Here is a 24,735-nt window from a genome sequence, read left to right as displayed (position 1 = left end):
TTATGAAATCCAAACTGAACCTATTTGGATGTTCCTCCATCCTGACCCACAAGCAAAAGGTTACATTGGATCTGCTGACAGACCCCGGATATAAGAGAAAAACAGCACACGTCAGTAATATTGACTCAGCCACTGAATAATCTCATTCTCACACTTTAGCTCCTCCCCAGCACCGACTGCTTTTGCTGTTTGAGATAGCCAGCAACTAAATTAACTCACCCTGTCAAAACATGCCAATTCACAGATCTCTTATTCCATATCACAGTCATATCTGCCTGCAGCTACTGAAGCCTTCTTAGAAGCCGAACTTAAACCAAGTTTACTCTGCCTTCAATGAGGCATACTTCCAAGCATATTTAGGAATGCAGCATCAATTTCCCAATTCTTTCTGTCCAGAACAGGAGAGAAACAAGAACAGAATAAGTTCTTTTCCTATGAAGCTCCATTTCATTATATCCCTCCTTACCTTTTTCCACTTCCCCCTTTAATTCCTGAAAATCTGGTCACCTGCCATTAATTTATCAGCTCCGTTCACAGCCCTCTCCCGTCTCATCTTCTTCTATCTGTGACCATCTGATCTCTCTTATTTCAAAAGGCCTGCCTCAGTGCCCGAGGACTGTCCAGCTACTATCGCACACTCTTGGTTCCTTTCATTTCAAACAAAGTTAGGGATTAAAATATCTAGGTCAGACAGACAACCTAATTTGAAGGTTCTTTAGGAGACCATCCATCCTACGGTGGCAAATTACTTTTCTGGAAGGTGGAATTGAGTGGTAGCAGTATTAATCCATTGCGGAAAAAGACAGAAGACCACTACAGCCCGAGTCACCTACCTCAAAAGAAAAGACGTTTATTTCGTCTTTAGTTCTGAAAGCCAAACCACACTGAAATAGCTTCATTTAATATTAGAAACCTTGATTTATGAATGATTAGCACAGTGGAGAGGAAAGCCTGGCTGGCAGTCCAGAGTCTGTGAGTTGAAATCCCTGCTCATCTCTCTTGGGTGTCAAGGGCCAGCTAAAGATCACCCCCACAGTGAGTGGCTCAGGGGTTACATGCCCTGCCACCTGTGCAGCCGTGGGCAAGCTGCATAGTCCCAAGGAGCCCAGTTGCCCCCCAAGCTGGCAGGTGCAGACAAGGAAGGGGCTGGCTGGTCGCCATAAGTCAGAATCGACTTGAAGGCAGTCCATTTCCATTTTAAAGAGAAAAAAGCTACCAGAAGTCAGTAAGTACGGAACAAAACAAAACATGTTTAAAAAACATTGTTTAAGATGGTCTGTGCTGCTGAAGATTTTAATTAGCAGTTCATTACCTTGGGTTCCTTTCAGGCAGAAAAGTACAGACCCACATGAACAAAAACACAGGGTTGCAACCACCCAACTCTACTCAAGTAGACCCACAGAAATTAATTACCCTAAATTAGTCATGTCCATTAATTTCAATGGTTCTATTCTGAGGAGAATTAGCACTGGATACAACCCATATATTGATTTAAAAAACTGGCAAGGGTTTTTAAAAAAGTGTTGCATGTTAGCCGCCTTGAGGGTCCATAAGACAGAAAGGTAGGAATGCAAACTTTTAAAAGAAGTAAAATAAGCAAGCTTTCTCTCCCCCGCCCCCAAATATTTCCAACCTCTCCCCATCCCTGGGCTTCCTTCCACAGCTGGAGGCTCCTCATCCCCTTCCCTACAGCCTTTTATTTGTCTAACCCCCTTCCTCCCGCCCATTTGGACCCTTCCCCTCTTCCTGGCGTCCACGCCCATTCTACCCAACGTTCCATTCATGCCACACACCCTTTCCAGAAGCCCCCCTTCTCTTCTCCCCCCCACCCCATCGGAGCCCATTGGCCAATAGCCTCTCGCGCGGCACAGCTCCTAACCAATCCAAGCGCACACTAACAGGATGAAAAGGGGTTGGAAGGGTGGTCCCTTCGCCACTTGAAGTCTCCTGGCTTGCGGCCCGCCGCTCGCTTATATGTTGAGGAGTTTAACAGGAAAAAGAAGGGAGGGGAGTTTAAAAGGCACACACAAAAAAACCCAGAACGCCCCACTCACTATTCAGGCCTGGCTCAGCTGGCGTTCCCTCAGGTGGCGGGTTGTTGTTATTGTTGTGGTGGTGAGGCGAGTCCTGAGGAGAGGACATGGCGGCGGCGGCAGCGACCGCGAAGCTCTTCTGTCTGAAGAGGCGGCGGCGGCGGCAGGTGATGATAACGACAAAAACAACACCAGTTTTGCGCGAGAGAAGCAGCAACAGCAAAGCACTAGCAGCCTCAGTGACCCCCCGCCTCCCCCGAGCTTGTGCGCAAGCGCCTAAGCGGCCACGCCCACGGGTTTGGGCTGCCGGCCACGCCCCCTCTCCCAGTTTTAGTCTTTTCTCCCTGACGTTCCTCACGTCCGCGTTTTGGATGAGAGAAAGAACGGGGGGAGGGGGGGTCGCTTAGGCGGCACTGAGCATGACTGTTTCTCAGCTGAGGTGGCTACTGGGCGTTGCGCTTGCGCACAGGCCTCTCCGAACTCCCTTCACTGCGCACGCGCCGCAGGTTAGTCTCGCTTCGCCTTTTTCTGGCCCGTAGATATAAGAAACGGTTTCACTCGCCATTCATCATTTGGACAGGACTTCAGGGTTCCTATAGTCCCGGGAAAGGGAACCTGTAGGTTGCCAGTTGTTGCTGGACTCAACTCCCATCATCCTCAGCCATCATAGCATACGGACAGGGATGATGGGAGTTATAGTCCAACAAAATTGGAGTTGGCCACAGGCCTGTTTTGTGTTGTTTTCTTTTCTCGCAGTTTATGTGTGGATACTATCCATAGAAAACTAGATCTAGAAATTTAGTGTACCTGTGAAACAAGAGGTAGTAACAAAATCAGGTCGATACTCTTCCTCACTCATGATTTCGTGTGGAAAAAAACTGATTGTTAAAAAAATATTTAGTTTTTAAAAAACATTTTAAACAATTGCCCCACAAACGTCAGTGCAAATATGGTCAACTATCTACCACAGGAATAAGAGGCGATGGTGGCTGAGAGAGACAGCGTGGCATACATAGGCCAGTGTTAATAGTGCAGGTTAGAGAAGGGATTGAGGCAGGTGTGCAAAATAAATTGCCCACACAAATCACTGTTCATGTTTCAGCAAGTTCAGTCTACTTCCCTGAGTTCCTCCGAGCCCAAATCAAGCCCTCAATTGCGTGCAGATGCACTCTAGCCATGCAAATACACACATGCACAGTCCTGCGTCCTTTTCAAGCACATAGTTGAAAGAGCCAGTACATAGTTCTTCCACTGATTTTGTTAGTTTTTATGTTGTCAAAATAGGTTAAGAGCTTTTAGATTAGATGTTTCTTTTGAATCGAGAATGCCGTGTTGAATGTACATTATTGTAGTGAGAGAATAGCCAATGTGGTGCCCTCCAGATGTTGTAGATTACAACTCCCATCATCCCTGACCATTGGTCATGCTAGATGGGGTTTATTGGGGCTGTAGTCCATAACATCTGGACATCACCTTGGCTACTCCTGCTGTAATGAGTAATAGAGTTTTTGGGGTTGCATAGGTTCAGATGCTTTTGTCTTGAAAATATTACATATCAAAACATTAGACATAATGAACCCAGCTGTATGGATTATTCTTTGTGCTACAACTCTTAGTCTCTCACATTCAGTGCAAAGGCTGACCTACCCCCTAGTGTGTTCTTTAGATAACAAACCTGTGTGCAGACACCTGCATTTTTCTGTTTCTGTAGAGTACCTAGTGCATAATCAATACTTTTAGAAACAATGCATAATGATGTTCCAGTGTGGTTAAATAAATGCCTCTCCAGACCATGAATACAAGGCATGAGTTTCCCCCAATCAGGTGCTACAGTGGAGAGCTAAGAGCAAGTGGGAAGCAGGTTGCAACAGTGAGAGGTCCTAACAGTGAATTATTCTGATGAATAGCTATTCCTTCTTTCTGAATAACCATATGAACAAACTGAGATTCTGAAAAGCCATTGGAATGCTTTGGTTCACTTCCAAGGGCTATGGGAACACACTGCATTCTAAATAGTCTTTTGGAAAGGGCTACGAGAGCATAGATTTTTCCAAATAGCCACTGGAATGCATTCCCCCGGCCACTCAGAATCAAAGCATTTCAGCAGCCAAGTGTCATTCTTGTAAATTTTAGGGAGAGATTAGATTATCCTACTGAGAACTATCTTCATCCTCAGTTTCCCTGTGTACCTGTGCTGAATAAGAAACCAGAAAGCAACATACAAGCTTTGGACCATTCCCATCATTGGTGCAGCTTGAGCTGGACCTTGGGACTGAGGTTGTGTCCCACAGCCCAGGGGGCTCCCAAATGACTACTCACAGAGTAGTAGATTATGGAGGCAGACCCATGAGCATGTACTGGGGCAATTTTAAGGTCCCACTTTAACCAAGTATTTTTCCATAAGCAGAACTCAAAATGTCAGAGCCTGCTACTCCTTCAGAGGTATGGTTCCATAATTTTACAAATCAAAACTTGGAATGGAGTTGGATTTTTTTTAAAAATTAACCCCCCTTGCTCTTCCACAGGAATGCAAATTGTGAAGGATTTTGCAGAATCTGCAGTAAAAAGAAAGAAAAAGCTTCTATTTCAAGATGTTTCCTTGACAAGGTTCAATGTAATTGTAGAACGGTCTTGCTGTTGCAAGACTCCCTAGGCAATATACAATAAAAGTAGAAGCATTAACAATACCCAAACACTGGGCAGCCAGTGGAAACATCTGCCATGTTCTAAACAGAGATGTCAAATTAAGATGCTCCATTAAATAAGAGGTTTTAGCACATCTGAGGGAGGTCTGGTGATTTCCCTCGGCTTTAACCGTGGAGACACAGCTTCAGAAAGGCAAGCCTAGAGGTTTGGATTCCGAGCAGAAGCTCACTGCTTACATATTTTGGAAGCAGACCTGAACGCACTGAATATAAGCACCAATGTAGTGCATGAACATTTACTCTTTGGATTTTGAAGCAACAAGCAGATAGCTACTATTGTTTACTTGTGGACTCGAAGCATTTTCTGATCACTGTGGCTTTTTCAAGTTTATCTTTAATGGCAAGAGTTTCAAAAAAGCCAAATGGAAAAAGGAACACTCATAAGGTAAAACTACATTTCCATTCAAGTTAACAGTAGCAACAAAAATACATGAAAACAGTGTAATTTTTAAGATCTATGTAAATAACTTTATATTAAATTTTGTACGACGTACTGTTTAAAAAACAAAGAATTTTAATGACTTTTTAAAGAAAAAAGAAAGCACTGCCATGTGAGTCTGGATAAACAAGGCATTCCTGTAGATATCACGACACAGTGAGACACGGTGAGACCAGAGTTCAATTTCGGAGCCCCCCTCGTACTTCTCGTCTCCGCTTTTATTTTACCTCCGCTTGGAGGCGTGGATTATTTTCTCTCCATAAACAGCCTATGACCTTTAACTATTGTATAACATCACGTACATACATAGTACAACAGCATTATCTTCGTGGCAATATGCAGGCAGTTATTTAACCACTACAGATGTCAGTATCGTTTACAGCCATAAAGTTAACCACATCCTGTTTTTCCACTGGTCAGATCGCAATGTCTTGAGAGATAGTGTACTGAGAACAGCAGCGTGGTTTGCCAACGTATGCTGTTCATTCAGTCCACCCCACATCTCCCCCTTTTTTATTTTTTAGCAAAAAGTAATTACTACGTAATGGTCGCGGAGCAACAGGTGTACACGTCTGGAAAAGGTATTGTAAAAAACAGCATAAGCCTATACTTAAAATGAGTAAAAGAATAGCATATCTAAGAATCTGACTTAGCCATCCAGTGGGCAGCCAACTCCAAAGCCACTGCCACCAAGTTGTAGGGGCGTCCTGCAAAATGTTATTAGCTAGATCCTTCAAGTTTTTTACCTGTGTTCTGATTTCAAAACTGTTGTCAGTTAAATTAAAACAGCACATATTCTTTATAGTTTCGCACCCCAACTGATGTTGTAATAGCAGGTAATCTATAGCTGCACGATTATCCAAGATAGCTTGTCTTAATATACCCTGCTCTTCATTTAACAAAGCAATGGCTCGAGAGGTGGCATTTATCATCTTAACATAATTACAGGCTAATTTATGTAATTGATTGCTGTTACTTACTGCCAATGCAGGAAGTCCAACAAGGGAGATGGCTAGTGATACACTTTCTGCTTTATTAAGCAATTCCACCTTGTCATTACAATCAGCCGGCATGGCAACAGCTTCTCTTTTCCTGCGTTGGGCTAGCAACTCCCTTTTATGAAGGAAAATGGGAACCAGTCGACTCAGGCAACAGATGGTATCAGAAATATTAGCGGGAACATAATTAAAAGTGGTTTCTCCACATGTCCAAAACCATCCACCTGGTAAAGGAATGTGTCCGTACATACTGGATATGTTAATGTGCTGTGTACAATTCCATGTGGGTCTCCCAACCTTTAGACATCCCTTCTGCACCTTATGTCGACTACAATTAACCATCCGAGCACACGTATTATTAATGGAATTTGCAACATGTGATGTAAATAATTGAAAAGCATTAACAGGCAGCTGGAAGGTTGGAGTTCCCCAATTCGAAACAGTATGATATTTAATCTCTGAAGTATTCATGAACCGCCCAAGTCCTGTAATGTTCCCAATATCCCCAGGTGCTTTGCATACGGGTATTAAACATGTTCCCAACATACCCATTTCCTGTACATGTTCAGTCATGCAAAAGTCACTCACATTTGTCATTCTTGCTAACTGAACCCAGATATTGTGTTGAAACCGCATCCCCAACTCCTGCCCCAACCTGTCAGCCCCGGCGCTTCCTAAAATCCAACAAATGCAAAGTACAAAAATAGAATTTGTATTTAAAGACGCAATTAAAGCAAGAATGGTATTCTCAGTTGTCTTGTCCACCCCGGCTTGTTCCATTGCTTTTTCTGCTTGTGTTGCTAAGTTCTTTATTTGGCCCCAAGTCACGGGAGGTTGCGGAACATTCCGACCACGCTTCCTGGAAGACATCCCAGTATCCTGAAGTTGCAGAGAAAAATTAGGGATGGGATTCTTAAGATTATCGTGCCAGGACATCGTCTTTCCAGGGCCGGATACACCTAGCAGGTACCCACACAGGACCGTCAGGCGTAGACACAGCCGCGTAACCTCGACCCCACGTTATAAGCGGAACTGGGCCTTTCCACTCTGGATTTGGTAGTTGCCGAAACTGCACCCGCGGGGCAGGTAGAGACTCCGACTGCTGAAAATGCCGCTGCGCTCGAGTAGAAAAGGAAAAATGAGTATTGGGAGATTGAGACAAATTTAAATGATTAATGGTAAACAACACTTGTGCCAGCCACTCCTCTTTGGTGGCCAATCCCAGTGGTACTCCTCCTTTTTGTTTTTGTTTAAGCAAATGCTCTTTAAGGGTACGATTGGTACGTTCGACGACAGCTTGACCTGTAGAATTATAAGGAATACCAAACAAATGTGTAATGGACCACTTAGTGCAAAACTGTGCAAATTGCTGTGAAACATATGCAGGACCATTATCAGTTTTTATCGTCTGAGGTTGGCCCATGATGGCAATAGAACGAATGACATGATTAATAACATTCTTAGTTTTTTCCCCTTTCTGAGGAGTTACCCATATGTATCCGGAATATGTATCTACTGTAACATGCAAATACTTCCATGGGGAGAAAGTAGGAAAATGTGTAACATCCATTTGCCACAACTGGTTAACTATGAGACCTCGTGGGTTCACTCCTGGTTCTGGGGATAGAGTTAACTGTGTGCATTGGGGACATTGTTGAATAATGGCAGAGGCTTCCTGGGCAGTAAGATGGAATTGCTTCTGGAGTGCTTTAGCATTTTGATGATGAAGGGCATGACTTTCTATGGGTGTGCAAAGGAGGGCACGAAGAGCCTGATCAGCATATTGATTACCTTCTGTTAACAATCCTGGGAAAGGTTGATGACTGCGAATAAGAGCCTCCACTTTCCAGATTTCTTTTTAATCACAAACACTGGGGTGTTATAAGGGCTATTACTTTCTGCTATATGATCAGCTTCCAGTTGCTCCTTTACCAGTTGGTGCAGAGCTTCTAATTTTTCTTTGGGTAAGGGCCATTGTTCTACCCAAATGGGTATGTCTGTCTTCCATTGTAAAGGAAGAGCTGCCTTTTGTTGGCTAATCATTAATAACAATGGTGGTCTGGAATTGCTCCAGTAAATCCCTTCCCCACAGATTTACTGAAATGTCCAAAATACAAGGGCGAATGTGGGCTATACGATCACCATCAAGAGCAACAACTTGTATCCAATCCTTACTCCGTTTTGAATCCTGAGCTCCGCCCACTCCCCACACAGAAGGGGCCACTTCTACTGGCCAAGAGGATGGCCAGTTATGTTCAGCAATTACTGTGACATCTGCCCCAGAATCTATAATACCTTCAAAAATAACATTGTTTAAACAATACTTACGAACCGGTTTCTCCCTGGTCACTTCTGCCAGTACTGCAGCTACCTGTGGATGGAAAGGATTACCTGAAATACTCACACTCGGCGATTTCGTCCTTGTAGATCCGAATCCACCAGTACGTTTTTGGGAGGAAGTGTTCGATGTGAAAAGACGATATGGCAATAACAATAGTTGCGCAAAAGAATCTCCCTTCTTCAACTGAAGGGGAAGGTGACTCCAATACTGAATATAAATAATTCCCTGATAATCAGAATCAATAACACCAGGTACCACCATTATATTATTCTTGGAAGCAGAGGATCGCGGTAGTACAAGGCCTACGGTGCCTTCTGGTAAGGGGCCAGTGAGTGTGGTAGGCATTAAAAGAACTGCTCCAGGCAAAGGAACATCTTTTGACTCTGCATGTATTAAATCAATTCCAGCGCTTCCTTGAGTAGCAGGGGTGGGTACACTTCCTTGAGATTCGGGGCTGGAAGCCTGCCCCAAGTTCAGTTTCCCTCAATAGGACGGGAAGACACATTGGTATTGGTAGTGGGAGCTGAACGACACTGATTAGCCCAATGATAACCCTTTTTACATTTCGGACAGATTTTCTTTGGCCGGTTTGTAACAGTGCCCCCACCTTTAAATGCTCCTCCGCCAGGAGCCCGACATTCCCTTCTGAAATGACCAGGCTTTTGACAATTAAAACAATTGCCTGTAGGTTTGTTACCCTGTCTTAATGCCCCAGCTAACAATGTCATGGCATGAACATGTGTACCTACCTCTGCACAAGCTTGAATCATGTCTCCCAATTCATATTGCGGTCTATGAATAATGTTTTTCAAAATCTTTTTACAGTCTGTGTTAGAATTCTCGTAAGCTAATTTTAACAATAATTCCCCTTGTGCCTGAGGGTTATCAACCTGCCGTGTCAGAGCCTCTTTCAAACGGTCAACAAACTGAAAATAGGGCTCTGTTGCTTGCTGCCGTACATTCGTAAAAGAACGTAAGGGTTCTTTCCCAGCAGGCACCTTTTTAAATGCTTTCTGTATACACTCAGCAGTTCGATGAAATGCGGCTTCAGGCAATACCCCTTGTTGTGCTATGGTAGCAAAATTACCTGACCCATAAATTTGCTCGGGAATGATATTAGCATCCCCAGCTGCTATAGCAGCATGTCTAAATTCTTGGTCCCAAACTACATATTGCGAAGGAGTCAAAATCATCCTAAAGAGATCCTTCCAATCTTGAGGGATCATGTTATATCCAGTAGCTACTCCTTCCAACATCCCTTGTACATAATTAGCCGTAATCCCATATTCTCTTACTGCCTTATTTATTTCTCTAATAACAGAAAACGGAAGAGCTGTCCAAGTTGCTATGCGATTATTAGCATTATTAGGATCTGGCTGATATGTAACGGGAAAAGCTGAAATTGTACCCTCCCAGTCTCCCATTTCTTCCATAGATAATAATCCTGAGGCTGCAGCCTGAGCTATGGCTGCTTTAACCTTCCCAGTAACCTGTTCTTGTTGAACTGGAGGGCTATATGGAGGAGCATTTACAAATTTCTCAATATCCTTTTCAGGTGTAGGTAAAGAAAGTTGGGGATAAAGAGGAGTTTTCTGGTCAGAATTGGCAAACAGCGATGTCTCTTTTATCCCTAAATGACTAATGGCCTCAGCACACTTTTGCCATAATAAGAGATGGTGAATAGGTGCTCTTGGTTCTTCATGTAATTTTCTCCCTATCTTTATCCAATCTGACTGACGTAGTGATCCTTGCTCTGGATACCATGGACATTGACATTGAATTGTTTTTAACAATGATTCAATGTGAGAACGACTTATAAAAGCTGAGGTATCCTGTTTTAAAATTTTTTGTAGCTCTTGTGCATGAACCTTCTGCTGAGCTGACAATTCCCCCCCCATACTCACGAATGGGAGCTGTACGCTGAGGTGCACCGTTGGCTGATCCTGCCAGTGGGTACGAGGGTGTTTGTTCTGAATCACGTCGGGGTCACCAGATGTAGATATCACGACACAGTGAGACACGGTGAGACCAGAGTTCAATTTCGGAGCCCCCCTCGTACTTCTCGTCTCCGCTTTTATTTTACCTCCGCTTGGAGGCGTGGATTATTTTCTCTCCATAAACAGCCTATGACCTTTAACTATTGTATAACATCACGTACATACATAGTACAACAGCATTATCTTCGTGGCAATATGCAGGCAGTTATTTAACCACTACAGATGTCAGTATCGTTTACAGCCATAAAGTTAACCACATCCTGTTTTTCCACTGGTCAGATCGCAATGTCTTGAGAGATAGTGTACTGAGAACAGCAGCGTGGTTTGCCAACGTATGCTGTTCATTCAGTCCACCCCACACATTCCATAAAATTAGGACAACAGGGTTAACACAACAAAAATGTTAGTCCCATAAAACCTTAGCTGTAGTCTACAAAATTCACCCTCCCCCAATTCAGACAAAAAAAGTTCTGTTAATAGGGGGGAAGGAAAGTTTATTGATATGATATGAAAAAATGACTGTTCGATACTGCAGAATCCAAGATTTTTTTTAAAAAAAATGGAAACTGCTCTTAAATACTAAAGTGACATTTTAACTTTTTCATATAGCAATTAAAAAACCTTCCCTTCTCCCCTTCCTCATGAAAAATAATACTGGTTAAAAATCATTGCCAAAACATTTTATCATGCATCTAAAGTTTTTTGTTTTTTTTTTAAAAAAAAGAAAATCCATATATAAAGAGGTAGATTAAAAAAGAAAAAAAGAACAAATTCACCATTCTTTGTCACTTTTATTCAGTAGAATTATTTCCCCCTTAAGTTTTTTCATTCATTTTTAATGCCAGATGTGGCAAGGAGTGATTACAGTCAACAATTTATTAAAACATTTTTTTCTTTGCAACACAGACCCCTTTGACCACCGACCCATTTCGTGTGCTTTTTATTTCTCTATACACCACCACCATGGGGCTGGGAGGGAGGGGTTAAAAGGGGAAAGGAGTCCAGGAGGCATAGGAGGAATGCTACAAGCCACAGCAAGAATGAGCTGTTATTTAATAATAAAAAAGGGCCACAAATAATACAGTAATGAGGTTACACAATTAAATCCCACAGCATGACTTGAAGGCTTTCCCCCCATGGCTGACATTATCACAATGGAAGGCATAAAAAAACCTGGAGGAACCGAATGTTGATAATAGTCCAACCTCTAGTCCATTAGGCAAGATGGTGCAAGTAGTCGTTACGTTAAAAAGTGCCCTAGCCTTACCTAAATGACTAGAAGACATGGAGAACTCCCCAGCAGAGAGAAACCATCCATGTAGCTATCTAGAAGAGCATGTTGTCAATATGGCACATTTTTAAACACTGGGAAAGGTGCGCCACAATGGAACTCTCTCTCTCACTCCCCGTTTTCTCCCCTCTATTGTTTACGGGTACAAATGCTAGACTCTTCTATCTGAACTATGCAGGACATGGACTCCTCTGCTAGGAATACTAGCTCTAATTCACTTTGTCTTGAAATATATACAAGTTGTTTGTAGTGGCTACAGCAATGATGTTTTCCTTGGGATGCCAGGCTGTGTGGAGGATTTTCTTGTTGAAATCTAGGCTGTCGACGCTAATCTCGTCCTTCTTTCGTTTGCCGCTTGCACAGACTTTGCGGGGTTTCAAAACTGTGCGGGGCTTATTGTTTTCCCGAGATGCTTCTAAAGTGATATCCCGCTTTGTGCTCCTATCAAACATTCTGAAGAAGTTGTTGTAGGAGCCAGTCATGACAACACTAAAAAAATGGAGAAGACAAAAGAGAGTTACTGTGAGTGTCCCCTTGCTTTGAGTATCTCCTGCAGATTCAGGAGGCTGTCTATTTTATTTTCATGGGAAAAGCCTACCATCTACAATAGAACAGCATGACAACAGTTTTCCAGAGAGTTATGTCCACTTAACACATGAACAAAGGAAGCTGCCTTACACTGATTCAGGCAGAGTCCATCTAGCTCAGTATTATCTACACTGACTGGCAGCAGCTCTCCAGGGTTTCTCCAGTCCTATCTGGAGACATCAGCGATTGAACCTGGGACCTTCTGCATGCAAGGCAGATGCTCTGCCAGCGAGCTACAGCCCTTCCCCAATGTTTAAGTAATTTAATAATGAGCTATTTTTAAGGTATTGAATTGTATGCATTTCAGGAACTGGATTTTTGAAAAGGAGTTTCCACTTTCAGTAATATGAAATAGAAATTGGAGCAGAGATCCACAGAACTATTACAACAAATTGCCCTATGCATACAATTAAATTAATGGGATTTGGGATGCCTGCTTTAAAGGGCTTCCCCTGTTAAACAGTTTTCTAACTGCTATCAACTCAGTTAACACCTCTACATTGCTTGCTCTTAGAACTATTATCAGAGTGTGTTTATCAGACTTCCATAGTAAATGCAGCTCAGCCAAAGGAACCAGGCAGCATATAGCTGACATTTGATCTCTTGGAAAAGGGGCAGGGGACTATGCTGTCCAGATGTTGTTGGACTCCAACTTCCATCAGCCCTAGCCAGCACTGCAGATGGTCAGAGATGATGGGAGCTGTAGTTCAGCAGGATCTGGAGGGTCGCAGGTTACCCATCCCAGCCATAGAGGATGGGCGCTTTGTTTAGGGCCATTTCAGCAGCCTGATGTTACTGGGAAAATAGGAAGACAGTGAATGTCTTTAAACTCTGCATGCAAAAATACAATAAAGCTCATCATAATTATTAAAAGTGTCATGATGCTAACACTGTAATGTCTTCTCAGAACCGTAAGAACTGAACATTTCTGGAGGCGTCTGAGAATTGTGTTAAGAATTTGTTCGTTTGTTTATGAACTTTTAATCCTAGGCAGTCAGGGCAGCAAGTATGGTTCCACTCCATTTTACAGACAACCTCATGGGGTAAGTCAGTCTGTGAGATGGTGACACATCCAAGGTCACCTAGGGAGTTTCACGTCCAAGTGGGGATTTGAACCTGAGTCTTCCCTAGTCTAGCACTCTTAACTACTCCACCCACTGGCTCACACAGCACTGCCATTCCAATGATTAACTGACATGTGTATTGCATCGTATTTTGTTTCTAGGAAGCAATTCTTCTCATACTGGAAATAGTGACAAGCCTCTAATTATGACAAAATTGTAATACTGCAGCTGTTAAGAAAGTAATAGGGAGTGTGCCACCAGCCATGCTTCAGGGTCACTTTCACACTTCTAAGAGCCAGAACAGGGACATATCAATCCTGCATCCTTTATAGAACTTAGCACACTACAGACAATTAAAACTATAGTAAGACTGAACAGAGAGAGGCAAAGTGCTTTCTGTACTGTACTACTTCAAGGTGTAGGTAAACAATCTCATATCAAAATGCTCTTCCATGAGGGGTGGGAACCCGGCAAGGATTTTGGCATCTCATGCTCCCTTGCATATGATGTTTCTATGTGCAGGGAGCATGATTTAACTTTTTAAAAAGTTATCTACTCTGGACTGTATAGTCCAGGAAGGATACCATCATCACCTATTTCTTTTTTAATTGTTGTCAGTAATTTCTATTTATTTTTTTATTTATAGCAAAACAAGCAGAACAGCAGGGTACAAAGCCAGGAAATTAAGAATATCTTGACAGCATACTAAGAATCAGCAAAAGTATATCAAAAATACATTTTTCTGCACCTAGATACAAAGGAAAAAAGAATATAGTACAAAAAGAGTTATTCACCTTTATAAAATCCAGACTGCAGAAAGCCTCAGGAACCTTGATATTGCTACCTGACTAAAACCATACAATTCTGCAACAAATGTGTCCTTTTGTTTTCTACCTTTTACAATCTCTATCTTTTGTGTTTTTTTAATCAACGCTAACTTTTGTTGTAGTGCAAGAGCATGGAGAGGCAAATCAAGCATAGAGAGATCAGGCTGAAACCAACATAAAACTAAGTAACTGCTTATACTTTAGGGCCACATTTTCATTCAGAAGCGAATTTAGTAGAGTCATTTCAGGAGTTCTGTAGGTTTTTTGATTTACATCTTTTCCATTTCTGAAAACAGTGAGTCCCAGAAGTTAGTAACTTCACTACAGGTTCACCATCTATTTCTATGTTTAAATTGCGTATTTAATTGTATTTCCTTAATCCAAAACCAAAACCACAGCCACCTACAATTACCTGGCAACCATATGCAGCCTGAGAATTAAATATTGCTCCCAACTGGCCTACAGCAATTAAACCTACAGGGATGTTCTTATTAATTAGGCTACAGGAGGCACGTTTAGAGAAGAAACCAAGAACTGGAATAGTGTTGGGCCAGCTGTAGAGATTCAGTGGCGCCATACTTTTAAAGAACTGTTTGTGTGCACATTAGCTTTTAGCTTTTAATAGAAGGGGAGAGACTAGAACTGAGTGGTAGACAGCACATGGTTTATACACAGAATGTCCTAGGTTCAATCGCTGGCATCTCTATATTTTTTTTAAAGGCTCAGGTAACAGATGAGTAGAAAGACCTTTGATAGTACCAGACTAGATGGATAAATAATCTGACCTGATATATGGTAGTTTGCTACGGCCCTACAATGAGCAAAGCAGACCAAGAACCAATCTGTCCACAGCCAAGACTGCTTTTAATTAATTTCTTACATTTGTATCCCACCTTTCCTCCAATGAGCTGAAAGACGGATTAAGCCTTAAAAGTTAAAGGCACACATTTACATAAAGATTTCTTGGAGCAGGAGGGGTGGTGGTGGAATTGTTAAATACAGTCCACCTGGAATCCACAAAGAAACCTGAGACAAACTGCATGACAGAAGATGAAAAACAGTAAAACTGACTGCTCAATGAGGCAAAACAGTCAACAAGAAGTTCTCACTATACATATTTTTCCCTGCAAACATTCTCCTAAACATCTGGTTTAAGGTTAAAATGTTAAACTGGGATTCCAGGAAGGGGGGGATTTCATTCAGGTACATCTAACAGCTGTTCACCCAACGAAACAGCACTTCAATCACCAGCTGGTATTCAAGAGCTTAAAATAAAATAAGGCAAGACTTGCCTGTCTGATCCATTCCAGCAGCACTCAAATTTGTCAAAAATGCAGTCATTTTCATACAGTGAACAAAGTTTACTTCTGAGGTATTCGTGTACCTAAAATGAAGAGAGACAGTTGTTGTTGTGGGGGACAGGGACGATAAATGAATTGTTTGATACTTTGAGTTTAAAAACAAACAAACCAAAACCACAACACTTGTATCTATTATGAAGCTGTTTAGAGTGGTTGTACATAGGAAGATACTATGGATAACAATGCATTGTTTTCTCTCTCTCTCTCTCTCTCTCTCTCTCTCTCTCTCTCTCACTCACTCTCTCACTCACTCACTCACTCACTCACACACACACACACACACACACACACACACACAAAGAGAGTAGAACCTCACTATAATGTGGCTCGCTGGGTGCACCGCAGGTATAATGATGTCCTTGAATACAATACTGTATACAGTACCACAGTTTTTGTTATAACATGGAACCCCTATAAATGGGTGCATTATAATGAGGGTCTAATATATATATGTTTTATATTTATAGTTCCTTTCTTCCTCTGCAGGTATGGCTTGAATCAAACTGTATCAAACCTTGCGGGCCACTTTAGGACCTTTGGCCAGCTTAATTTGGCCTACAGGCCGGAGGTTTCCCACCCCTGCCTAACAGTCTTGCTGCATCAGGCCAGTAGTCTGTCTAATCCAGCATCCTGATCCCCACTGTGGTGAACTAGATGTTGCCTGGAAGCCTATAAGCTGGGAATGAAGGGAGTAGGCATTTCCTGCTGTTGCTTCCCAGCCACTGGTACACTTCAGTAAAAGGCGGAACTAAAATGATCTTCTTCTGATGAGAAAGCAGCCTGTCTGTTCAGAGCTTTTCAAAAGGCCACTGCAAGGACCAAGACACAACTTTTTTCCTGCACCAGGAAATTCTCAGATGGTTATGCCACAGCAGAAGTTATAAAGGCAGGAATGCTAAAACACACACTCACCAGGAAGTAAATCCCATTGAAATTAGTGAAAACTTGCTGTTGGGTAAGTGCTGGGATGTAAAGAGCTTTGTGCACGTGCCTAAGGCACTTATGTCTGCACATGTGGACAGACAGCTCATTTTTTTAATACTGCAAGGTTTAATGAGTCAAAACCTTTTGGATGCCTTTAACACTGGGCACTAGGGTTTCTTTTTTTTAAAAAAAGTCACTCTTAATACAAGTACTTCTAAAGCTTACAGATGGCAGCCATCACCATGTGAAACATTACCCCTTCTTTCATATTCACAAAGAACACTTGCTATTGTAAGATGGTGCTTGCTATGACATACAGACACAAACACTATCTTAAAAGCCAAAACACGTCTTCAGAACTATTGTTTTTTATTCATGCAAACTTAAATCAAATTGATTAAAACATATTTAAGATTAATTGACTAAGACTTCTTTAACTGGGTGAAAAGCTTACCACTTCTCCTTGGACATTCAGCCGTTTTTTTTTTTTTTGGGGGGAGGAAAGTAGTAGTAAAGCCATAGGCCATCGCAAAATGCAACAATTATAAAACAACAGCAGATAATACAGCTGAAACCATTTACAAAACATTAAAAAGCTTTATAATCTTGAGTGTGAATCATGCGCAGTTTCCTAGCGGCCAGCGCGAAGTTGGCCACGGAGACTGTCACCTGTTTGACATTGTCGCTCAATAACTCCACTACCAGCTCCTGGGGGCATTTGCCTGGTGAAAGATGAATGAGAGGGGCCAGGAATTTCCGTCTGGGGTTATCATACAGCGGGCAGTACAACAGATAATGGGTGATGTCTTTGACAGAGTTACATCCAAAAATACAACTCCGTTTCTCTAGTGGGGTTCCTAGATATCTCCCTTCTAAATAGGCAGAAGGCATCTGTTGGAATCGGAGTTCCGAAAAGGCTCTGTGTAAGGGAGCGTGTGTTAAGACCTCCAGGTACTATGACTTAACATGATTAAGTTTGAGTTGGGGGTACCATGGGGAAAATGAAGCTATTAAGATAGACACCCGGTCTCGGCCCGCGTCCTGGTTGAAAATCCAACCCCTAAGGGCACGCGGACTAAGAGTCAAAAACTCCCCCAAGGGGAGATTGTACCACTCCAGCATTTTTTGGCAATCAGAGGCCCATCCCCTATTTTCCAATTGCTCCATCCAGCACTGTTTGGTAAGGGAAGAGTCGGGAATCCTATATAATCTGCGCCAGTATTTGAAGAAAGCCAAATCTATTCTGCATTCAGCCATTTGGGGGCACATCAAAGGCTGTGTGTGTGGGTAAGAACACAAGAACAGCCTGCCTGACCAGACCAGTGGCCCATCTAGTCTAGCATCCTGTTCTCACAGTGGCTAGCAAGATGCCCAAGGGAAGCCCGCAAGCAGGACCTGAGTGCAAGACCATTCTGTGGCTTCTGGCAACTGGTTTTTAGAAGTACAGTGCCTCTAACTATGGTGGCAGAGCACAGCCATCATGGCTGGTAGCCATTGATAGCCTTAATTTGATCTCTAGCATCAGCTTTTTAGAAAGACATGAGGGACTTGGATTGGAAGACAGGGTGTGAAGAGCCCCAGTGCACATACAGACTTTGGATCCCAGCCAAACATATTTAGGATCAGGTCATAGAATCTGGCTGTGGCCTTGCTCTTTAGCACAGTGGCTGAATAGTCTTTAAAATTACATTTTGACGAATATTTTGATTTTCTTCACATACACACACACACAATTACCACATCAAGTCTCAGAAAAGTTAGCCCTCTAACCTCATAGCTCTACTGTTTCAAGTGAAAGGTGTCATCCACACAGATTCAAGGCCATACATATTCCTTGGACACACTGGACTTCCAGAAGTCAAATTGGAAACTGAACATTTTCACAGCATACCTGGTACGTTTCCACAGGTCTGTTTTCCATATTTAAATCCCAAATTTTCACGGACAGATAATCTCTAGTCATCATATATCGACCACTATGGCTGAATTTGACATCAGATATGGAAGAGATGATTTCGGAGAAAAAAGATCGGTTGCTAGGGTCTTCTGGCTCTTCAAACACTGCGAGCATGAGACAAGCACACCAGTTTGGTCATCGTAACTCATGAAGATGCAACACTTTTCTCATGCACATCAGTTGCCTGATTTCCCAAGAGAGGTGTAAGCAGGGCTCTTCTAGGTCTAGAGCCAGGCAATCTAAATTGGTGCCAAGGAAAGTCAAATTGTACAGCTTGTATAACAATATGCAAAATGAACTTTGTACGATTCCTCTTTTTATACATAATTTATTTTGAAATTTGCTAACAGAAGCTCAGGGTGGTGGCGGCTCTGGAGAGGGATTCTCTATAGCAGCCCCTAAGTTGTGCAATTCACTCCCCACAGAGGCATGTCTGGCAACTTCACTATACAGTTGTCGTATGCTGAAACTGCTTTACCCTGGCCTTTGACACTAGAGATGTATATTTTTAGGACCTACCCTATTCTTGTGATTGCATTTTGTTTTAAACTGGTTTTAATGTTTTTCAAATTGCTGTAACCCATCGTGTGACCTCAGGCCAAAGGGCAGGTCAGAAATCGATATAATATTAATTATGATGATGACAATAATAATAAAGGAGGGGAATATGGAGTAGACTGAAGCTCAATCATCAGCTACTGGAAATCATTCAGCCACCTTCCTCTACTCCAGTCAGGCTACTGAGATCTCAAACATGAGACAGACGCCATCTCTGTTGTCTTTTCGGCACTTTATTATTTTATTTGTATCCCACCCTTCCTCCCAGCAGGAGCCCAGGGCGGCAAACAGAAGCGCTAAAAACACTTTAAAACATCATAAAAACAGACCTTAATATACATTAAAACAAAACATTAAAAACATTTTTAAAAAGCTTTAAAAACATCTTGGTCCATTTCCTATGTTGTGCAGAACGAACCTCCTGATAAGATGGTATCTGCAGGAGGCCCACACCTGCAGAGCACAGTGATCGACTGGGTATGTAAGGGGAAAGACGGTCTTTCAGGTATCCTGGTCCCGAGCTGTATAGGGCTTTGTACACCGAAAGTAGAACCTTGAACTTGGCCCGGTAGCAAATGGACAGCCAGTGCTGTTCTTTCAGCAGCGGGGTGACATGTTGGCGATACCCTGCACATTTTGCACCAGCTGCAGCTTCCTGAAGACCTTACTCTTTCAACAAGCCTTTTAAGTAGAGACCTTATCCCAGTCTGCGTCTGTGTTGGAATTGCTTTTTAAAATGTTTTTTAAAATGTTTTGTTTTAAAGAGGCTTTAAAGACTTGTTAGTGTTTTTATTGCTTGTTTGTCACCCCAGGTTCCCTCTGGGACGAAGGGTGGGATATAAATTTGATAAATAATCAAGCTCTACCCATGTACACTTTCCAGTGTATCTCTGCAGCTGTGAAAGACAGAAGCTTGTTTTCAAAAAAGAACAAAAATTGAAATATGAAATCCTAAGTTCTGAACCCAGTATCATACCCAATGTGCATCTTTTCTACAAAACCACAGCACACATGTAGTCCTAGTGCAATCTTGGGCTGATTGTGTATTGCCTTGACTGGACTAAGAGGAAAAGTACAGATCAGCTAGCTGCTCACCTCCATCACAGTACAATGAGTATGACTTATGCCCTGCCCTGCCCTGCTGACTGGCATTGTATGGAACCAATGGTGTTTTCAACTGAATGGCATTTCTGCAAAATTATGGCACCCCTTGGGTAGGCGAGCTTAAAAGCACTCTACTCTTCCTTGCTACACCAATGATTTGCTTGAGAAAACAACAGCAACACAAGCTGATGAGGACTGAAAGAACTACTTACATTTTGAATGCCTGTCACAGAGTGCTGATGCCCTCATGTCACAGAGACGGATTGTTCCTTTACTGCTGCTGTATACGAATGTGTTACAGCTGTTCGGATGGAATTCTGCTGCTGTTATTACCTCTGTCAGTTCTTCCATGTTGGCAGGCTTAATATCTACAATATCTAGAGGTTTATTATATTAAGGAATCTCCTCTTGGCAAGTTTCATAGCCCCTTTTTACAGCCTATCCAATCATGAGAAACAAGATGGATTTCTGAAACTCTCTAGATGCTAATATGATGAGGGAGAAAAAACCTCTACACCCACTTTATCCAAACCTCTATCATGTCCCCCTTGTTTGCCTTATTCCTAAAAAGCCTTAAATGTAACTTTTCCTTGCATCAGCTTCCTGGGTCATTTTGGTTGCCCTATTTGACACCACTTCCAGCTCTACGATATTATTGTTGAGATGCAGCCAACTATACACAATATTCCAAATGTGGTCGCACCACAGATTTATGTAAATGCATTACAATAATGGCAACTTTTGTTTTTATTGCTTTTCTAATGATCCCCAACATGACATCTACCTTTTACACAATGGATCAACATTTTCCACTGAGTTATTCAACATCACCTCAAGAGGAATCTCCTGATTACTCACTTCCATCTGAAACCCCATCAGTGTGTAATTGTGACCTTGGAGCCAATCAACATACCCTGGTTTGTAAAATGAAATTGATGGTCTGCTGGAAAATGTCACATTGCTAGAGACCTCCCTACCCCCTCTAAAATCTAAAAGGGGGGGAACTTTCTTTCCACATTATTTTTGTGCCCTACCAGAGTGCAGTCTGGCATAACAACAAAGACAATCTCCACCTGTAGCTGTTCCAAGTGGTTCCATCAGAGAAAGAGGATAGATAACAAGATCCCTTCACCGGCTCAGCTGGGCCAAAAGCGATTTTGGACCCTCTTCTCACAGAACCCACTCCTGCAGTGGCTGTTCCATCTGATCTTTAAGAATTCACTTGTTTTTCTCTTTCCTCCCCATGCCTTTTCCTTCTGTATGATTTTTTCTCTGTTTTGTATTATTTCTCTTAGATTGCAAACTATGATTTTTGAACTGTGTGGCAGAAAAGCAGAATATATATAGTATATACAAAGGAAGGGCCATAGCTCAGTGGTAGAGAATCTGCTTTGCATGCATAAGGTCCCAGGTTCAACCACTGGCATCTCCAGGTACAGCTGGGAAAGATTCCTTGCCTGAAAGCCTAGACAGCTGCTACCATTCAGTGAAGACAATATTTAGCTACATAGGCCAATAGTCTGACTCATTATAAGGCAGCTTCCTATGTTCCTATAGTAAACAAAATTTTCTGCCAGCTCAAGAAACAAAGCATTTTACTACTTCTGTTTTACCACTAGTCATATTTCAATAGCTATGTCTTCTGCAACCATTGTTTTAATTAAACAGTGAAAGAACAGAAAGAAAGAGAAATGAATACTACTAGAAGGGGTATTAAATGAACTTCAGTTGAATTGAATATAAACACATTTTGGGGGAAAAGATACTAAAACTTCTGTCCGTAATTTCCAGGTGCCATAAATTAATCCGTAGGTCATCTGCAGACAGGTATGTTTCATAATCACTATTGATGGAGATAGAGTTGATGTGATATGTGTGAGCATTGGCAAATATCCTTCGCGGACTGGCTTCCACCATGAGATCCATGGGCCTGAATACTGGTACCTGCAAAGCACAAGAGAACAAAGACATGTGCAGACATGAAGAAAGATGAGCACTGAGAGCAACACTGATGTTGTGGCAAATCCTGAAGCATATGAGCTCACCATAATGGCCCCCATAGCCATATCCTACCATTAAGAGCCCCAAAATGCAGACAGCTGTTCTGACCCACATATATATAAGCATACATGCACATGTCCACCCTCCCCCCAAAAGAGCAAGATAGTGTAATACCCAAGTTCATGAGGATTAGTTGACAGTCATAGAATAGATGTTTAATAAAATAAATTCAACTTGCAGAAGAGATCATGCAAACAACCTTGCAAGGCAGTGCTACTGTTTAAATTGCTAGCACGAAACAGAAACTGTGCCAAAGAAAAGGAAGTGTCCAGTTTATACTTGTTTCTCTTCCCCATTCTTTGACTTCCTCTATGCTAATCTATTGCAAGCAATACGAAAATATGAAAGCCTCCTAACTGCCTCATTCACTTGCCAGAGCAAGGACATTCTATCAATTAAACCCAGCACTCCATTAGATGTCACATTCATTCCTGCTCTGAAAAACTGTCCCAGAGTGGCACTCCCCTGCGTTTCGCCCTCCAGTAAATCACCAGAGAAGAAACTCACCAATGCACCACCAAATGCTATCAGCCTCAGAGGCAGAAAGCCAACATCTCCATGCATGGACAGAGAGGAGTAAAAAAAAAAAAGGCTCAACATGGTCCCGGGCCTTTGGAGGTGGACCAATGGCTGTTAATTTGGACATCATGCCAAACAATAGTTAATCAGTAACCGATTTGAAACCTGTTTGCAAACTGTGGTTTGTAGTGACTGCAAACTACAGGGAAGCATCCCGTGCTAGTTCTATTTACACCCTTTGAAATTAATGGTATGACTAACTGAGGGTCATTAATTTCAAAGGGTCTACTCTGAGTAGAACTTAGTTGGACACAACCCATAGTTTGTCATTTCAGTTGTGCTTCCTATACTATAGCTTGGTGCACTACCTGGACTGAGCCAACGCTGTAAAGCAAGATTGCGCACAAGATTGCACACCCTTGCCATTAAGTGCTCGCCAAACACCGTCATACAAACATCACACATAACAAATTAAAACTGCTACTCACCCGTAATGTTGTGACTGTAGTAGGGTCCCTATACCGCCCATCTTCTTCTTTCAAGTTATAGCCCTCTGGTCTTTTATCCCGTTCACTGATTTTCCATAGTTTTATAGTTTTATCTGAAACGTATTACAGTGGTCAAAATGAGCAATGTCAAGAACACTCCAACCACCACAGATAACACTGATCAACACGAAGGAAGTATACAACTCCAGCTGGTTAAAAGTTGATTTTTATTTTATTTGTTTAAAGAAAAGAAACCTTCCCTTGATGCTAGAAACTGGGCGGACAGCACTGTTCCTTGTAGGCCACCACCCCAGCTTTGAATAATCTCCAACAGCAGATTTGGCTAATCTGTGGCTCTCAGGATGTTGCTGATCCCCAACTCACATTAGCCTGAGTCAATAATCAGGAATGATGAAAGTTGTAGTTCAGCAATATCTGGAGGGCCACAGGTTAGCCACCCCATGGTATAGGAAAGGGTGCAAGAGTCTTGTTTATATAACGCTATCAGCCATCAGTCCTGTAAATAAACCCACAGAAGTTAGTAGCCTGGAACTTTTTTTTTTTTTAGGAGGCTGCTAAGAGGTGATTAGCCTGCATTCTCATGCTGGCTGTGGTGGAGGGGGAAGCCGACATGGGAACACATGATACTAGCCTCTGCTAGGTGTTTTTTTCCCCTCTACTAAACAGGCTGGCACAGGAAGGACAAAGCTAAGTTATGGGCTTCGCTTCCTCAAGGGTCAACACAGAAACCAAGAAGACCGGCAGAGGAGGGACTGAGAGATCATTTTCTTATCTGCAAGCCTACTCACTCTTTGTTGCCCATGGCTACCAGGGCAAGTTGTTACATACAGGGCCGATGAACATATGTATCACTTTACAAAACACAAAAGTACAAGTCCCTGACCTGAGGAGCTTGCAATCTCAACTTCAACACAGAAGAGACAGAGAAAGGGAATGTAGGTAGGAGTGAACAGGGGGTGCTTATGCATTTATTTCAGTTATACATACTTTAGGCTTAGTTACAAGTAGGATTTGGGAGACTAAAGAAAGTATGAACACTGGTTTCTGACTAGCACACAGGTTACTCAGAGCCGCCTGCAGACCTATGAAAATATGTTTCCAAGCCTAATTTCATGCATTACAGCACAGAACTTAAGGTGACAAAGAAATCTTCTTTTTGAAATCGGACCTCAAAAGTGCAAAGCCTGTCATGGAGCCATAAAAAATACGACCAATGGCCTGGAATTCAGATCTTACTTTCAGGAATCCTGATTAAAATGGTAGCAGTTGAGGAGGAACACAAAACAAAGCCCTAAATTGAATAGCTTGGATGAAGAGAGCCTGCAGGGGGTGGGGAGCTCTGGCTTTTTTGCCAGTTTCCACCCAGCTACAGTCCCTCAAGAGGTTCTGGTGGGTCCCCCAACCCTCAAGAGTAGCACTGGGTGGTGTGTGTGTGTTCAAAAAGCTGTAGCCAGAAAAC

The 24,735-nt window shown here is 42.3% G+C and overlaps 2 protein-coding genes across 5 annotated transcripts in view; both read right to left on the bottom strand.

Annotated features, from left to right (window-relative positions):
• The window catches only part of BNIP3L (BCL2 interacting protein 3 like), a 32,456-nt gene extending 30,062 nt beyond the window's left edge, over positions 1 to 2,394 (bottom strand). The window contains exon 1 of the mRNA XM_061592880.1: positions 2,055 to 2,394. Coding sequence (XP_061448864.1) covers positions 2,055 to 2,142 — 88 coding nt within the window. The 5' untranslated portion in view covers positions 2,143 to 2,394. The remainder of the gene's footprint in view (positions 1 to 2,054) is intronic.
• An 8,890-nt stretch (positions 2,395 to 11,284) lies between these two features.
• The window catches only part of PPP2R2A (protein phosphatase 2 regulatory subunit Balpha), a 97,617-nt gene continuing 84,166 nt past the window's right edge, over positions 11,285 to 24,735 (bottom strand). For all 4 annotated transcript variants that reach the window (XM_061593188.1, XM_061593190.1, XM_061593186.1 and 1 more), the window contains 6 exons: positions 23,256 to 23,368; positions 21,954 to 22,131; positions 20,400 to 20,564; positions 18,460 to 18,629; positions 15,576 to 15,667; positions 11,285 to 12,293 (listed from right to left, as the gene is read on the bottom strand). In XM_061593188.1, the coding sequence (XP_061449172.1) occupies positions 12,014 to 12,293; positions 15,576 to 15,667; positions 18,460 to 18,629; positions 20,400 to 20,564; positions 21,954 to 22,131; positions 23,256 to 23,368 (998 nt within the window). In that variant the 3' untranslated portion in view covers positions 11,285 to 12,013. The remainder of the gene's footprint in view (positions 12,294 to 15,575; positions 15,668 to 18,459; positions 18,630 to 20,399; positions 20,565 to 21,953; positions 22,132 to 23,255; positions 23,369 to 24,735) is intronic.

The sequence above is a fragment of the Rhineura floridana genome, chromosome 12, assembly GCF_030035675.1.
Source record: "Rhineura floridana isolate rRhiFlo1 chromosome 12, rRhiFlo1.hap2, whole genome shotgun sequence".
Lineage (NCBI taxonomy): Eukaryota > Metazoa > Chordata > Lepidosauria > Squamata > Rhineuridae > Rhineura > Rhineura floridana.
Note: the sequence above shows the minus strand (reverse complement) of the source record. Positions and strands in the feature narration are given on the sequence as shown.